General features: G+C 48.5%; 1 protein-coding gene across 1 annotated transcript in view; it reads right to left on the bottom strand.

Moving 5' to 3' along the window:
* Positions 1 to 854: 854 nt before the first annotated feature.
* Positions 855 to 20,683, bottom strand: part of TG (thyroglobulin) — a gene marked incomplete at its 5' end in the record, with an annotated part of 180,634 nt that continues 160,805 nt past the window's right edge. Inside the window, 5 exons of the mRNA XM_084747919.1 lie at positions 855 to 1,061; positions 2,020 to 2,207; positions 4,573 to 4,707; positions 12,122 to 12,229; positions 15,170 to 15,351. Of these exons, the coding sequence (XP_084604045.1) occupies positions 943 to 1,061; positions 2,020 to 2,207; positions 4,573 to 4,707; positions 12,122 to 12,229; positions 15,170 to 15,351 (732 nt within the window). The 3' untranslated portion in view covers positions 855 to 942. The remainder of the gene's footprint in view (positions 1,062 to 2,019; positions 2,208 to 4,572; positions 4,708 to 12,121; positions 12,230 to 15,169; positions 15,352 to 20,683) is intronic.

Here is a 20,683-nt window from a genome sequence, read left to right as displayed (position 1 = left end):
AAAGGACTTGCTCTCAGGCGTATGAACATGCTGGGCTGCTGCCGCAGAGTCCCACTAAAGCATGGGACCAGTTAGACTCCATCTCCTTCCCCTACTCTTTTATGAGTCCAAACACCCTACTAACCTTGCTGCGCCCCATCCAACCTGCAAAGCATCACTGGGTTTGATCTGAGCTTAAGTGAGATGACGGGTGAGAACATATTTTATGATGTGCCATGTAAATGACAAAGAGTGCTAACAAATTCCACCTGCTCCAACTTAGACCCCCCCTCTCTCTCTCTCTCTGTGTGTGTGTGTGTGTGTGTGTGTGTGTGTGTGAGAGAGAGAGAGAGAGAGAGAGAGAGAGAGAGAGAGAGAGAGAGAGAGAGAGAGAGATATGAGGGGGGAGGGGGAAAGGGAGTGAGGGAAAGTCATACTCTCACCAGTGCCCCTTTAGGGAGGTTAAGAAGAAATGAGGTGCTTCTCCTGGAGCTTGGTGATACTGCTTGCCAGCACCCACTCCTTCTTACATGCAATCAAAGTCTCTTCAGTTCTACCTCTTCCGCCATCCGTCTCTACCATCACACATGGGTTCAGACTGCCTTGTCTCTTGCTATACTGCAGCCATAGACCTAGTTGTTCTTCTATTTACATTCTGGAACTTTCCTTCACTTAGATGAGACTGCCTTTCTGGAGCCCATGCCTTTGATAGAGCCCCATTTTCTGTGGCACTGCTTATTGTTTGCCTGACTTCCTCTCTCGGAGGGACAGGGTGGTTGCTCTACAAACATTGTTGACAACCCAGTCACTTGGGAGCCAAACATCAAAAAGACCCTGTATAGTGTCAACAAGAAATACTCTGTTGTATGCAGACACTTTATTGGAAGCAAATGCTTGCTGTAAAATCACTAGACAGGCAGTTTGGGATGGAACAGGCAGGGTGGGTAGGAGGTTGCAGGCTGGTCATTTGCTGTAGCTCTTGGGGCCAAGTTCCAGGGAGCCTGAGACGTCTTCTTCCAGCCCCAGCCCCACTGCCAAGCCTTCCTCTTCACTCTGGTTTAACTGTGCATCCTTGGCTCCATCTGAAACAGAAAAGGCAGCTTGATCTAGAATCGATCTTCTGGTAAGAGACACCAGTCCCAGGTTTATTCCCTAGCGATGCCCCAGAGATATCAGATTCATTTCCAGGCTGCAGGCACGTGCTGCGGGCACAGCTATGCTTGAAGATGTCATGGCACTCATGTGGTCTTGAAGCAAAAGCAGAGTTGAGAGTCTACAACACTTTAGACAAAGATCTCTTCTCTGATGTTCTGCCTCTCCCTCTCTGCCTGCTGAAATGGCATCCCTGACTCTCCCCCAAATCATCCCTCTTCTGGGAACCCCTCAGGCCCTTGAGTCCACCCCCAGTGACAAGAAAGAGGAGGGATACTCACTAGGGAGTGCCATTTGTTTTCTTACTCTCATGGAAATTTCTGAAAGATATCATACTGGTTTTTTCTTGATTGTTTGGTTGTTTTGTTGTGAGCCTAGCCTTTAATGGCTGAGCCATCTCTCCAGCCCTAGATATCATATTGTTTGTCCAGTTTTAACATGGCACTATGGTCCAATTTTACCCTTTAAACCCAGCAGCAGGAGGTAGATAGGAATGCCATCTCATACCTCACCACTTTTCTTTCTTGGAGAATTTCCATGAAGCCCTGCAAGGGCTAAAGAACTTAAAGATACCTCTCTTCCTGCACCAGTGCTACTGGCTAGAAACCATCTGCCATTTATCTCCCAACCTTCATATTCCATCCCCTCCTTTTGTCCAGTGTCCTCTCCTTGAACTTTACCCTTGCTCCTCTCATCTCCCCCATAAGAACAGGGCACTCTTGGCAGCAATAGTCTTGGGGCTGTAAGTACCTCATGAAAAGGAGCTGTGCCTTCAGCACCCAGTGACCTGGTAGTCTCCATATATGGAGTGTAAGCCAACACACAGCTAATCAGTAAGCACTGAGCCCAGCACCACTCCCAAATTCTTGTCCTCCAGGACACTGCTACCTGCATCCTTCAGAGTCTGGATGTACTTGGACCAGAAGGAGCAGTCAGCTTGTTTGAGGCCCCGGCGGTTAGGAAGCTGGGTGCTGAACTCCTTGTAGCTCTCTCCTCCAGGTCTGGGGACAAAGTCAGGCCATGGTGCTGCAAACTCAGCTGCCTTCCTGGAGAACTCATGCGGGTAGTTGGGATTTCTGTGGAAAGGAGAAGAAAGTCATTTCTCTGAGGGAAATGCATCTTTCTTAACACTCGGTATCACATCCTACTTGCTCTGGTCTACAAGTGCAAATCATACAACTTTGAGCTCCAGGTGAAAAGCCATTTGGTCTAGCTTCCAGTTGAGACCCCAGCTGGGTATTATAAAGCCATGGGCCACACAGGCTCTCTGAAATCCCCGCTGACAGGTCATAGCCAATTCATGTCTCTGTGATACTACTCAAGACCTAGTGTGGCCCTGTGTTTCTGAATGCTTAGGAGGCTGTGCTACCCATTTCTACTCTGGCGTCTTTTAATCTGGATGTCACTCCAGTTTCTGAAGGGCTCTTGCTTATTCAAGTTCTGGATAAGAAGGTGGGGTCGGGGGTCACCTTGCAACCCATAGACTAAGGACCCTTAAAAGAGGCATCATAGCCTCCCAGAGGTATCTGGACATCAGATGTACCTCCAGGCTATAGGGTTCCATGGCAGTTTATTTTGTCAACAGAGTTATTTGGCCTCAGAATCTCCAGCACTGTTGAGAATCTAAAACATGTTAAGATCTCCTTTTTCACAATTCACTCTGTATTCACGAGGAGAAAACTGCCATTCTAAACTTTTTTCCCCAAAGCATCCCAGGGAAAAGTGAATGCCCTTCTTCAGGCTGCATGAACCTGGGTGCAGACATCAGCCAAGGTAAACATGTAGAGAGGTTTCATGTTAGAAAGATGGCAGTTTCTCTACTTCCAAGAAAGATGGACACTCAGGTCAGTCATTTGCGTACTCTTCTGGAAGGGCCTTAAGGACACCATGCTCTCTCTACTCCAGATGCCTGCATTACTGTTCATTTTACTCATTAAAGCTGATCCCCAACCCTACCAGCCCCCATACTCACAGCAAGAGTAATTCCTTACTACCTGCCTTGGCACAGCTCACCCACTCCTCAGAGCAACTTCACCTAGCACATCTGAATGGTTTGAAGTTCTGTGTGCCTGTGGATTCCTTGGAAAAACATTTTCTAAAGCACTAATGGGAAAAAAGTCCCTTTCCAGTCAACATCCACAGCAAACGTCATCAAGCTTTATTTGCTCCTCTTTGAAGTGCACTTGCTTTTATGTTTGAGGTTGTTAGTAACTTGTAGCTGTGCCAGGATGTTTCTTTCTTCCCTGGGGGAACTATAAGAGTTGTAGGAAACGCAAAGAGATAGAAGAAATACAGAAACTGCCAGGAGTGGGGAGGAACAGCACATCTGGGAAGTGGTGTACCACACGGTTGGACCAGAGGCTGCTGGGAATGAGGTGGGAGCTCCAGAATGCCAGGAGGGCTCACCACAGCTGGCATCAGTACACCCATGGGGCATGGAATAGCTCTCTTCCCATTGGTCTGTCCTCCAGGGAACACTTGGCCATGCTGTGAAAGTTTCTTTAAAATTTCTATTTTTTTTAAGACAGTGTCTTTCTATATAGATTAGGCTATCCTGGGAATCCCAATCCTCCTGCCTCAGCCTGTGGGCTGGGGTGACAGGTAGTACTATCATGCCTGGCTGCCAGAGGCATTTTTGATTTTCGTAGCTAGAACAGGATTGGGTACTCAGTTTTGCATGTACAATGTTCCCCACTAGTTCATGTGTTGAACGCCTGGTTCTCAGCTGGTGGGGCTATCATGAGATGTTTTGGGTCTTTAGAAGGTGAATCCTCCCTGGAGGAAACAGGTCAATGGGGAGTATCAGGTAGTATCAGAGAGTAACCCTAACCCTAACCCTAACCCTAACCCTAACCCTAACCCTAACCCTAACCTTGTCACTCCTCACCTCCCTTCTCTCTTATCTTTTTTCTGTCTTCCATGAGCTAGAGAAGCTCCTCTCAGACGCCTCTGCTGCCATGATATACTTTCCATTAGGGAAAGCAACCAAGGGCAAACCCTCTGGAACTAAGACCTCAACTAAACCGTTCCTCCTATTTGATGCTGGTCAGGCATTTTTCCATAGCTATGTAAAGCAAACATCCACTATTAGTGACTAGTGGACAGAGGCCAAGGACACTGTCAATATCCTACAGGATATACATATACACACACGTTAGCTGGTCCCAGGTGTCAACAGTACAGAAACTAAAGCAACTTTGACCTATTGCTATCAGTGTGTCTGAGCAAGAAAGGACGCAAGGTGGAAGCTTTTGAAAAAATGATTTATCCACACAAAGATTATTGGTTAGAAACAATGGGGCCAAGGCAGGGAGAGGGTAACAGAGAACTGTAGCTTCTGTGGCCAGGGTGAGTGAACGATAAAAACTGGGGACCTTGGACTCAGCTTTGGGAATGGGAAGGAGCACATGACGGGATCCAGGAGAGCAGTGGGCCGCATACCCTGATCTGATGAAGTTGGAGAAGTACTGCATGACTTTCAGGGAAAGGCTCTGCTCCTCCGCTGAGAACTGGCCCTGGTAGGCAGAGTAGAAGGGTAGGCCAAAAGCATACTGAACATCCGCCAGGAGTTCCAGGCTGAGGAAACAGGGAGAGAGAGGCAAGAAGTATGAATTGACAATTATGAGCCCAAAACTAATAGTCCTCCCACTTAAATAAGACTTCTTACACTTCGTATATGTGTAGGATCCCTGCTTAGGGTACCATCCCACTTGGCCTGCATCCAGGGGCTAATCTGGCCAGGGGCAGACCCACAGTACATGAGTAGGTGAGCAGGTACTGAGAAATGATGACCTGGAGACGTTGCAGGATGGCCCTTTGACCCTGTTCCAGCCACAATACCTATATTTCATGGGATGATTGTTTGTTCTTCAATGAGCAGAATCATAAACAATGGTGTGCTTCGAGTCTTTCTTCTGCACTGGCCCATTATCTGTGAATTGTACTTTCCCAGACCCTTGAGGTTGTCTGTTGTCCATGTGGTCCACCTTAGCACTTGACACTTTGTAGGTGTTCAATAAATACACACCACAACTGAAGTGACACTCTAGTACGCAATAGGCCTCTAGGCTTCACACCCACACTGACAAATGCGCCATGTTGAGAATCAAAAGGGGTCAGTCTCCGATTCTAGAAAAATACAAAGCATGACAGATGACATGCTTGCTGGTGTTTATCAGGCTCCAGTTGAGAGTGAGGTAAGAGCTGAGTCCAGAAGAATTAGAGACAGGCCTGAAAAGGTAGAGGATTTGGGTAGCATCCAAGCTGAGGAGCATGGCCATGAGCCACCTGGAAAGAAGCCTGAGCTGAGGTAAAACCACCACTGCTGCTGTCCAGCGAGGACAGAACCTGACTCTACCACTTAGCCCTGCTCAACACAAGCCCTTCGCAGGGAACCAAAGTGGTCATACTGAAGGGACTGCCCACTGCTGCCTTCAGACGTGAGCTCCACTTCCACAACCCACGCAGCAAGGCAGGAAGCAGTGTCCGGTGCTGTCCTCTAATTGCTCTGAACAATGGGCCTCAGCCGGAAGCTGCCTGAGCTGGGCTCTCTTCCAGCCACGAGCAGAGGAAGGGAGAGATAGTGATGGCATTGCTGACAGTCTGTGTGCTGGAAGTCGTCATTCTTCTGATGAGGGTAAAAGGCTGTACTGAGTCTGTGACCACAGGGATCCTGATGTTCCCTCTATGAGAGGAAGCGTGATGACATCATATCCATAAAGCATGCCCAGCCCCACAGCCAGTTCCTCTGAAGGAAATCTGAGAGAGGGAGGAAGGGAAGTCTTGCTTCCATGGCCTCTTGACTTCCTTTTGCGACACAGCAGAATGACTCGTCAAGCACTCAGCTCATGCTGGATCTGAGAGTATACGGGTCCTGCTGCTGAGTGCATCAGGAAGTCACCATGGGCCTCATGGACCAAGTGTTCCTGTGCAGCCTGTGAAAGGCAAGCTTCCTTCACACACTCAGTCTCATCTGTTCCCCAGGAGAAGGTCTTACAGACATGGTGCCCTGGAGATGACCATCGCTGTCTCAGAAATTATTCAGAGTGCAGCAGTGTTTATGACTTCTCCAGAGCCCAGCAGAGCTGATGGTACACTGTTGTGTGGACTAGTTGTAGACTCTAGCTGACTGGATGGGTTAAACTGGACATATGTCTCCTTCCAAAAAGCGTCACCAGAACGTCCAAGCCACATGCTTTCTCAGCATTCAGGCTAGCTATCTTCCAAGAGCTACTGTAGGGGGGGTCACTAAATTCATTGTCTGTCATACAGATATTCCACTTTCAAGAGACCCAGCCTAGCAATCAGATTGTGGAACACACATTAGATTTATGGTTTTTGCAGGAAACTCAGAAGGGGATCTGAAAACAGCATCTTCCTATATATGCCTCTAATTTCAACATGAAGCAGGAAGCGAGTAAACATAGACATACAGATTTAAAGTGAAAATCCACACCTCAGATCTGAGCTGCATTGATCACTTCTCACGTGCTCACCTAGTATGGGATTTTTTTTCCAACTAATTGGCTACTATATTGGACATGTGGGGCTTTTAGTTCACGTCCTCAAAACAACTGCCAAAAGATACAGTGTTTCTGTAAGCCGTGTTTTCAGGAGTGAATTGAAAAGATCATTGGGCATTTGAGATTACATGTCTCTGAAGAAAAAACCCACCGACTTTGGTGGTATTCCTGTCACACTCAGATAAGCGCCTATGAAAATGATAAGAACTGCCTGTCTTCCTTGCCCCTCCAGCCAGTCTCCTCACCCTCAATAGATCCTAGCCCCCATCCTGCTTTATCCAGAGATATGTATGCTCTCCCACCTGAGGGCTCTGGTGGGAAACCATCTTGTGGGGGGAGGGCTCACTATTGCACTAGCACTATTCCCTGTCCTTTGGATTCGAAGCTAAAATGTGACATTTTACATGGTCCTTTCCTCTCTGCTGAGCCCAGATCAGAGGGCTCCTCCCTCCCGTCACTGCTGAACTCATGTGTTCTCTGTTGTTTGCCTTGTATCAGGCAGGTATCTGTTATGTCAGTGTTGACGAGGACTGTGGAACAGGCAGGAGAAGAGTGTGGGGTGGGTGAGCAGTGTCAAGAATGACTGGCTTTCATCCGCCCTGGGGGATAATCTTAATGATCACACAGGATGTGGCTGGGTCCGTGGACCCAGATCAAGAATCCAGCTGTATGTTTTCTTAGGTTTGTCAGTTCCTGCAAAGTCACCAAGATAGCTGGCCTGAAGAGACAACATTTTGGATCTGGAGTAGACAGGGGCCATGGACTGCACAGAACTGTCTAGAATGCAGACCAGTGGTGTTCAAAACATCTCAAGGCTGAAATTTACAGTTCTGTTTCCCATAGCTGGCCAACGTCTAAGGAGGAATGTGGCTGTCTTCTTAGCCATTTTTACTTACATTTTTTTTTCACAGCACAGTTTTATTTATTCCTTAAAAGAATCTAATGCTAATTACCAAACATTGAAGGTCAGCAGGGTGCAGGGTGCTGGATATTGAACATTCATCATCTTTAGTCCTCACACTCCAAAGATGAAGTGGAAGAAACACTCATTTCACAGGCAGGAACATTTAGACAAGGGAACTTGCTCAGACAATAAAGGGGAAGAGACAGAGTAAAAGCCATGGTGAGTTTCCTTCATATCTACAGCCATATCTCTCTCTCTCTCTCTCTCTCTCTCTCTCTCTCTCTCTCTCTCTCTCTCTCTCTCACACACACACACACACACACACACACACACACACACGTATGCATGTTTGTATGTACATGGGTATGCCCCTCCCCAGAACATATGCAAGCCTCAGAACAATTTTTCCACAGGCCCTGTCTCCATCAGCCTTCTCAGCAGCTCTGTGGGGCAGGCATTCTCCACCCAGGTGTTTCCCAGGAGGCCCAGATAGGCTAAGTGAGTTGCCCAAGGATGGAAAGCTAGTGTGCACTTAGCTTGGTGTAGATTTAGGCAATCTACTTTTGGCTGAAGTGGGTACAATTGAAAGAGAACAGAGGCGATTCAGAGAGGGGTGAGAGTTCAGGCTGCCGGCTGTGTGAATGGAACGCATCTGGTCACTTCCCCGTGCTTTTGTTTCTGCACTGGGAAAATGAAGGCCTAAGACTTGTCTTCTGACCTTTGACTCTGCATCTAGGCCATTTCCCTCGCTCTGCAGGTTTTGGACTCTCTGCCCTGCCCTAGCATCGCAGCTTTCCTGATAGACAGCTTATCGATGGTGCGGTGGGCACAAGAGTGCCACATTGTCATTCTGTGATATCTGAGCAGTGCTCTGTAAGGAAGGGGCGACATGGTGTCTGCTTGCTGGCACTTGGCAGGAAAGCAACTGTATGCTAACCGAACAGAGGCATGAGACAGACGGTGGGGAATGTAACACACACACACACACACACACACACACACACACACACACACACACTCACAAGTGTGTAGATCAGAGCCAAAAATAAAATTAGAGAAAAGATAGCTCCAGGGCAGAGAAAGAGGGGAGGGAAGGAAAGGGATGGGGAGGGGTGAAGATGGAGGGAGGGGGAGGGGTAGAGAGAGGAAGAAGGAAGTTGTGGAGAAGAGTGAGAGAGATTTTGGAGGAGAAAAAGAAACTTGCCAAAAATACAGAGTTCTTTTGTTGATCTGCTCAGTATCTGCAGCACCTACTATGCCGATGGCTCCACATTGTGACTGTGGTGACAGGGGAGCCTGGTGGTTGTAAAGAACGTGTTCTGATGGCCAAGACCAGTGGAAGTCCTGAGGTCTAAAGTTGCCCAGGCCCTGGTCTGTACAATTCCATTACTGAGTGGCCCCGAGAGAGGCCCTGCTCCTGTGCTCATTGTTTAGATGGAGAAACTGAGTGGCCAAGGAGACCGCATGATTTGCCTCAGGTCACTAGCTGATGAGAGCCAAGGGCGTGTTTCTAAATAGAAGTAGATGCTGGAGTCTTCACCTGACACCCGGGCACTAAAATCTTCTGTGTCACATAGCCACCATGCCTCCAATGTCTCAGTGTCTTTCCTCTGGAAATGATGGGACAGCCTTAAGGATTACGGAGCTCAGGCTGTGGGTGAACAACTGGGGCTGATTTGAGAGAGGCTGCTTACTCTTCAACTCACTGCGTCTAGCATGCAAGTTCCATGGATCCCAGGGAAGGCTGCCTTCCAGGCTCACCACCTGCTTACTCCAAACCACAGAAGCAGCCACAGGGAGCCTACATACCAGAAATGCAGGCTTGTCTCCCCGTGTCATGAGGGGTGGCTTGGTTTCTGGCTTCCATCTTTCATCAGTCTTGTGAGCACCTATCAAGTCCTTCCATGAACACAGAGCCCCAGGCTAAGGTATTGGGAGCCACGAGGACCCTTCAGCATCTGGCACAGCATGTGGCTGCTCCAGGGAGGTTCTCAGGATCATCACAAGGGACATGTCTGCAAGTCCTCAGAGGACCAGGCAGAGGCCAATCAGCAGAGAGAAGCCCTGGCCAACCTGGGACACTGAGGGTGCCATTGGCTGCAGTTGAATCCTTCCCTGAAGGACTATCCACATCATGTCCTTGACACCAGAATCCTCCAGTGCATGGCTCTGGGGTCTATGGGAGGTCAGTGTCTTTGGAGAGTCTTCCAAAAGAGATGTTGGAGTCCTTACCTGAGTACCTCAGAGTGGGGCCATGCTTGGGTGCAGTCTTTAGACTGAGTTAAACTGAGGTTGTTAGAATGTACCCTAACCAAGCAGGACTGATGTCACTGAAGAAGGGGGGAATTTGGACATAGGAACAAACACACATAAGGGTTGATGAATGGTGGGGAAGAAGACTGCCTCCTGCGGGTAAGCAATGCCTGAGGCAACCACAACCTGTAGAGGATTTCAACCTTGATGACATCTGCACTTCAACTCTCAGAGACCCCAAACATGGGGCAATACATTTCTACTGCCCCAAGGCCATGGAGCCTGTGACCCTTCCCCAGGGAAGCCTCTGAAACTAACCCAGGGTTCCCACGCTCCTGACTGGGCCGGAAGTCTGAAAGCTGGTGTTTACCTTTGTTTGCTGTCATGTGTACCTCTTTCTTTCTCTGTGTCTGTCTGTCTCTGTCTCTCTGTCGCTCTGTCTGTCTGTGTCTGTCTGTCTGTCTGTCTGTCTGTCTCTCTCCCCTCTGAGGGGCTGTAAAAGGTTCCTTGCTGTGGGGACCTACACCTTTCCATGGCCTCTCTACTTCATGGGAAGAAGGTAAGTACTGGTCAGAGAGCCACCAAGTGGCATGAATCCAGGCCCTTGCACTGCAAGGCACAGCCAAGGCTGATTCTAGGAACACGTCCTGGGATTGGGTTTGAGGCCACAGTGGCTACAGACCATGGGGTCACAGGCTCCATCTACGGTGCCCACACTCACGAGTGCCTTCAACATCCCTTCCTTGCTACCGCAGGCTACTTAAGCTCCTTCCCTCACCCCAGGCCACTGTTTGGCTCTGGAAGTGGGTACAGTGGAAACTATAAATAGCTCTAAGCAGACAGACCACGTGGTCTAGTGGAAGGAGATCTCTAGGCTGGGAGGGGTGAAGACAGTCATTGCTCTGTGCTAATCCAGTCCCTCCTCTTGGGAGTAGGTGGGAACACACTGAACCCCCTGAACCTCAGATTCACTGGCACAGGTTACTGTGGTACCCCAAGACTCACAAGCTTGAGACTAACCCTGAATGTCATAAGAGCTGAGTTTTGGGGGACTAATTCACAAAGTTAGTATGAATAGAACGAACAAGGCCCCAGGAAACTCATTTGTGTGCAGAGGTGCACAGAGGCAGGGGGTCAACCCTCACTAGATGCTGGGGATGTTGGCATCTTGAGTGTGGACTTCAGGTTCCACAACTGTAAGCAATAATTCTGGGCTGTTTGTGCTTTATTATAACAGCCTGATTTGATCAAGATGCCCTCTGTCTATGAAACAGGGACAACTGATTCAACCTGCCACCCTCACAAGCATTCCATGTGTCTCCACAGAGTGCCATGAAAATCGAGCCACCTGTTTGGACACACTACTGCTTCGGTTTCACTGAGTAAAAGACCACAAGTCTGTGGGACCACATTCTCCAAAGTCTTTAAGGCTGACACCAGGATGCCTCTCCTTTCAAGGTCTTCCCCAAGGGCTGCTGTTTGAAGTCCCTGTTCAGATGCAACCTAATGTAGACATCTCCTTTCCTGCTGGAATGGACTTTCCACGTGTAGAGAGGGCAGACGTAGAGCCTGGGCCACAAAGACCTCCCTCCAAACCCTTTCATCTGTGACCTCATCTCTCCTTCTTGCATCCTTCACTTGTCTTTTTCTACTTGTGGCTCTCGTGTCCCCCTCTTGTTTTAGTGCTTTTGTTGTACCTGGGGCTTTCATTACCACACGCTTGGACCTCTTCTGGAAGCAAGGATGAGAGAAATGGGCTAAACAGAAATCTTTCAGCAGGACTTGGCATCTCATACCTCATATCCTAGTGCTTGAAAGGCTGAAGCAGGAGTGCTGGTGAGAGTCTAAGGCTAGCCTGGGCTAAATAGTGAGTCTGAGGCCAGCCTGAGCTACAGATTAAGAAAATAAGAAACCAAATGAAGAAACAAAAATAAATAAATAAACGCTACCTACTATAGAAAACCATTTCTTAGGCGCTTAGTTCTTAGAGGCATAAACATACAGGATACTTGCAAAGGAAAAAGTTCTCTCCATGTCAGTGCTCCAAGGTCTCCATATATATACCTTCATATACCTTGTACTCCAGTCTTCCAGGCAGCAAGGCCATGAAATAAAGTACCCATTACCACTGTCTCATTTGCAGATGACAGAAACAAGGCACAACATGGTCAAGCTCTGTCCTACACCCCAGAGAAACAGCTTGAGCCTTGTCCTGCCTTCTTTCTCTTCTTTGCGGATCACGGTGGTGACAGGGACCCTTGACAGTCAGCCTTCTCGGCCTACACCTGCTATAGCCTCATGATCACCTTACCTGCCATGGCCATAGCTTTCAGGGACATGGTACATGAAGACATTTCCATGGGTTCTCCTTGCCCAGAGGCTGGCCATGTTGACCATGGGACAGATGATAAAGTAGTCCCTGGGGGGAAAGGATAGGGGAGAGAGTTCAGTTACACAGCTCTACAGGGAGGGCTGTGCCAGGCAAGGGTTTCCCACAGGCACCCAGACCTTGCACCCTAAAGTTCTCCAGCCCTGCAGGATACCCTCCAGCTATCCAGTGTCCACACCGGCAGATGTACCGCTCTGGTTTAAGTCAGGCCACAGTCTGAAATATGTCCGTGGTGATGTATCTCACGAGTCAAGAGGCCCCTGGTAGGTCTGAACCTCTTTTCAGAACATCAGCATCAAAACACTAAAGATTTGCCAGCAAAACATGCTAGAAAGCACAGTGGATGCACTGGCATGCAGCATAAATAAGTGTGCCTCTGAACATAAGGCAGAGACCACAGACATACTGCTTGCATAAGATGCACTGAGTTCTGGGGCTTTGAGCTGGGGCTAAATGTGCCAAACCAGAAAGCCTAGGAAACCCTAGGCAACTTTCAGCAATGCCTGGAGAGATATTGGTTGTTGTAACTGGGATTAGAAAGTTTCTCCAGGCTTCTGCTCACAAATGCTCCAAGCAAAACCTCATTCAGTCCAAATGGTAAGAGGCAGGCAGTGGGGAACCCATGGAGGCTGTGGAGATTCATGTTGCAGCTGATGTGAACCAACTCAAGAAGCTCCCTCTGTAGCAGTGGCTTCTGTATGTACAGACAAGCAGCTCGATCCATCAAGAACTAGCCAGGCCCAAGGATCAGATGGATCAAGTTGGCCTTGGTCCTGGGGCTTTGAATTCCAACTGCACTGTGGGTAAGGTGGGATACTCAATAGTTCCTGTCCCCTTTGGTCTCCCAGATGAAATGTTTGGCTTGGGACCCTCTCTTGCAGAGAGGTTTCAATGTCTGACACTAAGGATACCCTAGAATGCTGTCTATTCAGTGGGATGCCACCCTTTTGCTCGTCAATGAGGTTGGTAATATTTGGTGATTGTTGCTGAGCTGAGCTGTCTCAGGTGGGACTCCAAGGTGGGTCTAGTGGCAGGGGTGTCAGAGGGTAGGTATGGGCAGCTGGGTTTCACCTGGGCACAGCACAGGATGGGATCTGGATCTGAAAGACAACAGCTCATGCTTGCAGCTCGAGGGAGGGGCACTTCTGGGAGACTAGGTGCAGGCACTTTGAGAAGGTTTGTGGCCTGAGTTGTCCAGGAGGAAATGAGGGCCCTAGCTGTGGTGGGGGTGGTGGCTAGAGCCTACATCCTAGTGGAGCTTTCCTAGGTCTCAGCTCTTACCCCGGATATAAGTTGTCTCTAAGGTCAGATAATGCCTTGAAGTCAGAACCCGAGTTTGCCCAAGCTCATGGGCTACTGAAATCTGAGGTAGCCCCTGAGTCCAGTGGGGAACCACTCAGAGTGAGAGACTGCATATCTGTGGGTTCTTATGATCTGGTCTAGGTCCATATCTCTAAAGCTATTGGTGGTCTTCTTGCTTTAGAGTGGAGCTCTCCACCAAAGGCCATTTAAAGGCTTTCTAAGCTTCAGTGTCCAAGCAGATGTGCCAAGTTCTATTGCTGCAGACTGTCCAAGTAGAGTCACAGCCTTCCAGGTGGACAGGCCATACAGGACAGCCAAGGGCAGTGAGAGCACCTGAGATCGAGCCTTGACACTGTCCCTGCCCTCACAGCATAGAGCAATGATAAGCATGCACTTCCTGGAGGGGGAGGAACAGGTATGGGACCCTGATGCCACTGGGCTCAGCTTTCCTCTGGAGGGAGCCCCATGAGCGAAACCAGAACAGAGAACACTATGTCTGCCATGCAAGTGCCAAGGTGATTCCTGGAGGTCAAATGCCCAGGGCCTTTGAGGAAAGAGGGCTACTGCTTGCTGGTCCCTTGATTCTTACTCTTTCTATACCTACATGCTCAAAATAATAATAATAATAATAATAATAATAATAATAATAATAACAACAACAACAACAACAACAACAACAACAATAACAACAACACCACTTGGTGTCTGTAGAGATGGCTCAGTCACTACAATACTTGTTTCACAGGCATGAGTATTTGAGTTTGGTCCCCAGATCCATGTGAAAATGCTGGGCACGGTGGTCTGTAATCCCAGCTCTGGAAAGAAAGAGACAGCAGGATCCTCAGGCTCATTGGCCAGCTTGTCTGGCCTAGCTGGTGAGCTCTAGAGCAGTGATAGACCCTGTCTCAAAGGGGGTAAACGACATTCCTTAAGATAACAACCAAGGCTGTCCTCTGGCCTCCACATGCATGTTCACATATGCACATACACATTCACTCACACATGTACTTGCATGCATACATGTACATTTAATGAACTTGCATTAAAAAGAAAGCTGTGTTTGGCTTTAGTGAAATAATGATACACAGGGAAATAGGTCAGTGTGAGGCAGTTCTTTCTTCATAGTGCTGTAAGAGAGGAAAGCTAGGAACATCAGAGCCTGGAGGTTGGGGGGTCTTTAACTTTCTTGGGGTGGGCACAAGGAATGCTTCTCAAGAAAGAAGCCTGAACGATGAGTGGAGATGAGGGGGGCTGCACCAACAGTGGGCAACAGCACCCCAAGGAAAGGGATCACATGGGTATTGGGAGCCATGGGTTCATCCTGCTTGGGAAAGAAAGACAAAACCTTCCTAGTAAGTCTCTATTCCCACATTGCAAGTGGTCTCTGATCATATGTGGCACTGACTGCAGAGCTATAGAAATGCCTGCACCTCTGCGACATGTCATGTCACCCTCCGATGTGGTCTGACACCCCATCAGGGGTAGCTACTGCATGGTGGATTGAGAGAGAGGTACTGAGGACACCTCGAGCATCAAGTCCCAGGGCCTCAGTGGCTCCTTCAGGATCTGAGCAGCCTCCGAGCTCTCATCCACAGCAGGCAGAGGAGTTACATCCTGAATGAACTGACTTATTGCGTGGCGCTGACTTGCTTGGTGGGGCTGGCTTACCGAGTGGCATTCTCTAGTGCCCGAGAGAAGGAGGCATAGTCATCCGTGGAATGCTCGAGGGAGTAATACCATACCGCAGCAGCCAGGATGCGGGCATCTGAGTCCTCGCCACCTAGTGAATTCTGCAGTGCCTGGTAAAAGGCTGTTTTGCTGTTTGTTCGGCCTTGGCTCTCTTCAAATTGCTTTGAGAAAAAGGAAGGAGAAAGGAATAAGAAAGACATGACATTTCCCAATTATATCCTGAAAGGTACACATTGTGCCCTTCAATCATTCTAGGATTTTCTCTCTGAGAAGCAGCAAAACACAGCATTGAGCACTTTTCCTTGTTCCAGTCCCACCTGGTTTTTACTGTGTGACCTTAAGCAAGTGTCTCTACCTCTCTGTGCCTTCCTTTTACCCATATGAAAATGGAAGTACCTTCCATTAGGGCTACTAGAAGGACATGAAGGAAACCCCACCTGCGTGTGGTCCAACTTAGTCTGGATAACTGTCTGATATGTGGCCACATACCTGTCTCTCTCTGCTTTTATCTGGCTAGGCTTAGCTTACTTGTACCTACATGTGGTCTGATGTGAGACGTTTTGTTCCATCCCATGTACTGACATAGTCATTCAAAATATGAACAGACAGTACAGTGTTGCTGAAGGAACACACACTTCCCTGAGCCAACTCTGCTTAGCCTTGGGGGCTGGGACCAGAGCTAGAACACACTCACTGGGCTGTGTTCCAATGGATGGAGACAAGGACGTGAAATGGATGTCCAGAGCCTCACAAGGCAGGCTTCAATGGACAAGGGTACAAAGATGAGGCTGGAGCCAGGCCTGCTTTGGGGAGGACAGTCAGAGAAACTGCACTGCTGGGCTGAGGGGCTGCCTATCTGTCTTCCCAGGAGCAACACCGCTGCTTTCCCTTATCAGCCTCCCTACCCTGCTCTTGTCTTGCAGCTGACCACACTGTGGGAAGGGGAGCAACTCAGCTCCTACTATCTGGCCTCAGTTTCCTCCATTCTGGAGATGAAGGGCAGAAGCTACAGGTCTTTTCTTGATGCACATCTGGGAGTGTGGCCAAGATGCCTGACCCCCGGACAGGCTCAGGATGCATATGTGTACATGTTTCCAGGGCTCCTGTATACCATCACCCCCCCTTGTTGGCAGTCCCTGCTGTGTTTACACTGCCCTATAATCTCCTCTAAGCACAGGGATCTAGGATCAAGGCATGGAGCCATATATTGGTGAGCTAATACACATTTTTCTCTTGTGGGACAGCGGGACAGCCCTACTGACAGGGGAGCCTGGCAACTCATCTGTGGGATGACTCATCAAAGGTATGTCCCAGTCACATAAAACCAACCTCAGGAGACAGTGAAGAGAGCCAGAGGGGCTGGCACACAAAAGAGCCAAGTTTCTTTATTCTTAACATATATTTTAGAAAGAAATCTTAGATGCACCAGTATCTGCTAGGCATGGCTTGTGGGGACTTGAGCATTAATGGCATAAACAACTTCCAAATATCACTGGCCATGACTAGAGGCCAATGTCACAATTAAAAAGAGATCTGTGTAAGAGCTCATGAGCACAGGAGCACACCCTAGCCTTATCCACATAACCACATTCTCTCACAGACCCCCAAATAAAACACATGAAAGGCATGCACCCATTTTGTTCTTACCATTGGTATCTGGGGGTTACCATTCATTTATTCTAGGGTAATAATACTGGTTCTCACCTACCCACTCCTGTCTAGCATGTTGATTTCCTACATTTCCAAAGGGAGAAACTTAATTGGACAATTCTCCTCTGTTCTGATCACCTGGAATAGCTCGTAACAAAATGGCTACTAAAACTATCACATACCTCCTGTCACTTACAGCTCAAGCATTTCCCAAGCGCTTTACCAAAGTGTTCCAGGAACCCAGGTACAGGGTATAGCATCACCCCACTTTCTGTTTCAGTTCTAGGCCCGGAAAGTCTGTGCCTCCTTAGGACAATCATACAGGGCCAGCATGGGCTGGCATTTAGCCCAGGCCTTCTCCTGCATGGGGGCAGTAAGTCCTTCCCCAACACTAACTTAGCCATGACCCAGAGTTACATAGGAAACACATGACCACATTGGTGCATGGCTCAGAGTGGTGGCAAGAACACCAAGTTGGGAATCAACATGAAGGTTCAAGTATCGACTGTCACATTTGAGAGGTCTTGGAAGAACAACTTCACCTCTTCCAAACTTGACATCTTTTTTTTTCAATTTAAATTTTAAAAATTAATCTTATTTATTTACTTACTTTACAGCCCAATCCCAGCCCTCCCTTCTCTCAGTTCCACCCTCACACTCTTTCCCCCATTTCCCTCCTCCTTTTTCTCCAAGAAGGGGAGCCCCCTACGGAGCTACCAACCCATCTTGGCATCTCAAGTCATAGCTGGACTAAGTGCATCTTCTCCCACTGAAGCCAGACTAGGCAGCCCAGCTAGGGGAAAGGGATCCAAAGGCAGGTTACAGAGTCAGAGACAGGCTCTACTCTCATTGTTAGGGGACCCACATGTTGAGCATGCTACCCGTCTGCTACCTGTGTGTAGGGGGTCTAGGTCCAGCCCATGCATGCTCTTTGGTTGGTGGTTCAGTTTCTGTGAACCCACCATGAATAGATCTACATCAAGACCCGAAGTGTAGAAAATGGTGCTGTTCCAGCTCTGTTTGCTTCTGGAAGGATTAAGGCACCTGGGCAGTCATCTGCAGTATCCCATGGCAAATCCTGTCTGTGTGTGGTGTACATCAAGAGCAGCAGCTAAGAGCGTCCAGCACGAGGACCTGCCTGGAGCCAGCAGCCCAAGCTTGGTTCCTAATCCTTTGCGTGCCCCAGTGCTGTGCTTTGGTCCTGTAACCTCATCAATCCTCAGGTTCCTCTTGTGAAAACTGGAGTTAACTCGAGTCTAGGCTACAGTGTTGGCTTGAGAATTCAGAATGACAGTCTGAAGCACAACTGGTCAAGCATGAGGGCACTTAAAAGAGACAAACTTGTATTAAGTGTCAGTTCCACTAGCTTCAACGAGAAAACTAAAGGAGGAAGCCTAAAGGCCCTAAACCACTTTACCACAGGACAAAAAAACAAAAACAAAAACAAAAACAAAAAAACCCACAACAACAGCAACAAAAAACCCCTCGTGTTTCACTTCATGGGAACAAGGCTCCTCTCTTACTTGTATTCCTATCTTCACTTTGTGTGGATACTACCAATCTTTGAAGGATTGTGAAAGTTGATGGCTGAACTGTTGCAGGTGTCATATTCCCTGGTCTGTTGGCCCAGCTTCCAGCCCTCAGCAAAAACAGTGAGGAACAAGGATGGGGAAACCCCCACGGCTGTTTCCTACCTCTGTGTTTTGCAATGCTCCTGTACTGATACTGAGGACAGGACTCTGTTCTGAGATCCTGGGGGATGGGCAGCCACAGCGGGAGGCACTTCCTAACGTGAGGAAGCCCTAGAGAGTTCCAGGTACCAGGACTCCTGTGTTCCACTGGTCATACCAGGGTACTGTGCACAGTGAAGGAAGTGGCTTTCCTTGCTGTTGTAAATGGTGTGGACTCTTGCTGAGACACAGTTTACCTGCCTACCTGCGCTGTAGAGGATCAAGGCCAAATTAGGAAGGTCTAACTCTACTTCTTGCCCAAGCCCCAGGCTTTCTATCCAGATGTCCCCACTTTCTGGAAGCTGCCAGCTATGTACAGCCAAGGAAGGTCCATTCATCTCTTTGCATACATTCTTGCTTACCTGGATGGGGGTTGAGGGTGGGAGGAGACCATCTTCCTGTCATGATTTCATTCTCGTGAGGTAAAATCTGTTCTTTGATGGTTCCATCTGCCTCCTCCTGTCTCCTACCCCCTCATAGCACATTGTGCCCCATTCAGTTCTTCTGAGACTCACCTGCCCCCTCCCCTATCCAGCTCCTACTGCAATCCAAGGCAGACGCAGAAGCATACCACACTGTTTTGTATTATACTCGACTCCTCTATACTCAGAAGGCTCTTAAGCTCTATCCATTTGCACACTGGCTCCTCACAAAATCTGCAGGATTTTCAGGCCACTGCAGGTCTGAGGAGTAAGAAAGCACAGCAGAAGCCCTATAGGAGAGCCCAGAGGGCATCAGAGCTTGCCTGGGCTTAAGGTACCCATAGCTGTCTAGAACAGTGGTTCTCAACCTTCCTGATGCTGTGACCCTTTAATACAGTTCTTCATGTTGTGGTCACCTCCAACCATAAAAATTATTTTCGTTGCTGCTTTATGCCTATAATTTTGCTACTGTTATGAATCTTAATGTAAATGTCTGTTTTCTAATGGCCTTAAGTGAACCTTGTGAAAAGGTCATTTGACCTACTGCCCCAAAGCGGTTGTGACCCACAGGTTGAGAACCATTGCTCTAGAGCTTCTAAGACCTTTTTCGGCTTGGGCATAGGGGGAGACAAAAACTGAAGACTGACCTACTGCCACCCAGAGACTGAAGATTCAGGATGAGCCTGACACGAGTTGCCCTGAGACAGTGTATGGTTTGGGTTGGAGAGATTCACAAATGAGCAAAGTGCTCTAGCGGGGACCCAGTGTCCTGGATGGGATAGCTTCAAGAAATAGAGAGGCTAGTCCTCTGCTCAACCTTCCTGCCCTTTATCCAGAGCCCCAGGGTATGGCCGTGTGACTAAGCCAATGCAGTTTCACTTCCAGCAGCATTTGCTCCTCCCTTTCCCCCCACTTCTTTTGGGGAAGCTGTTAGTCTCTGGGCTTTTGTGATATGAAACTTCCCTGGTTTTCTACTGGCTTTCTCCTGAACTCACAGCTCACAGCCCTATCTGCCAACCAAGCTGCACCAAAATCAGATGATCTCTTAAGGTCCTCCTGAAAGGAAAGGGACAAGGAACTTCTTGCATGTCCACAGCACCACAGTTTGGTCTCTACCTTCCTCATTACCCAGTCCTCACTGAGGTCTTGACCAACCACTAGAATGCTTGTGCTTTTATTTTGTAAAATAAATAATAATCATTTACTGCTTAAATCTACACTGGAGTCTCATGTCACTGCTTTCCCTTCCCCCCATCACTTCTTCCTCTGCTCCCTCTACTACTGTCCAGTTACCCAGGACATAACCTTCCTGGGTCTGGCAGAGAGGCCATTACCACTCTGCTTCTATATGCCCCGCTACTCTCAGATGTTCCTGTTCTGCGGCTGTCTCCTTCTCTCATGCAGGTCTCAACCCAAAAGGACCCTTTGATAGGCTGTCTGTGTCCACTTGTAGAGTGTGTCTCTCCTTCTACTGCTTCCTCTGCAGCCCTCTGGCTCTCCTTTCCCCAGGGCTCCTCTTGGGACCTGGAAACCTTAGTGAACTTCCTTATGCATCCCTGTCTCTTATTTCTGTGAGCCATGCAAGTAAGGGGCTCTATCTGGGTGCTCAGAACTTTCTCCCAAAGCCTAGGAGACCTCAGTAATAGGGTGGTTAATAAAACCTTGGGAGTGCTTGCATAAATCACACATGA

This window comes from Acomys minous, assembly GCF_964271855.1.
Source record: "Acomys minous genome assembly, chromosome: 12".
Classification (NCBI taxonomy): domain Eukaryota; kingdom Metazoa; phylum Chordata; class Mammalia; order Rodentia; family Muridae; genus Acomys; species Acomys minous.
Note: the sequence above shows the minus strand (reverse complement) of the source record. Positions and strands in the feature narration are given on the sequence as shown.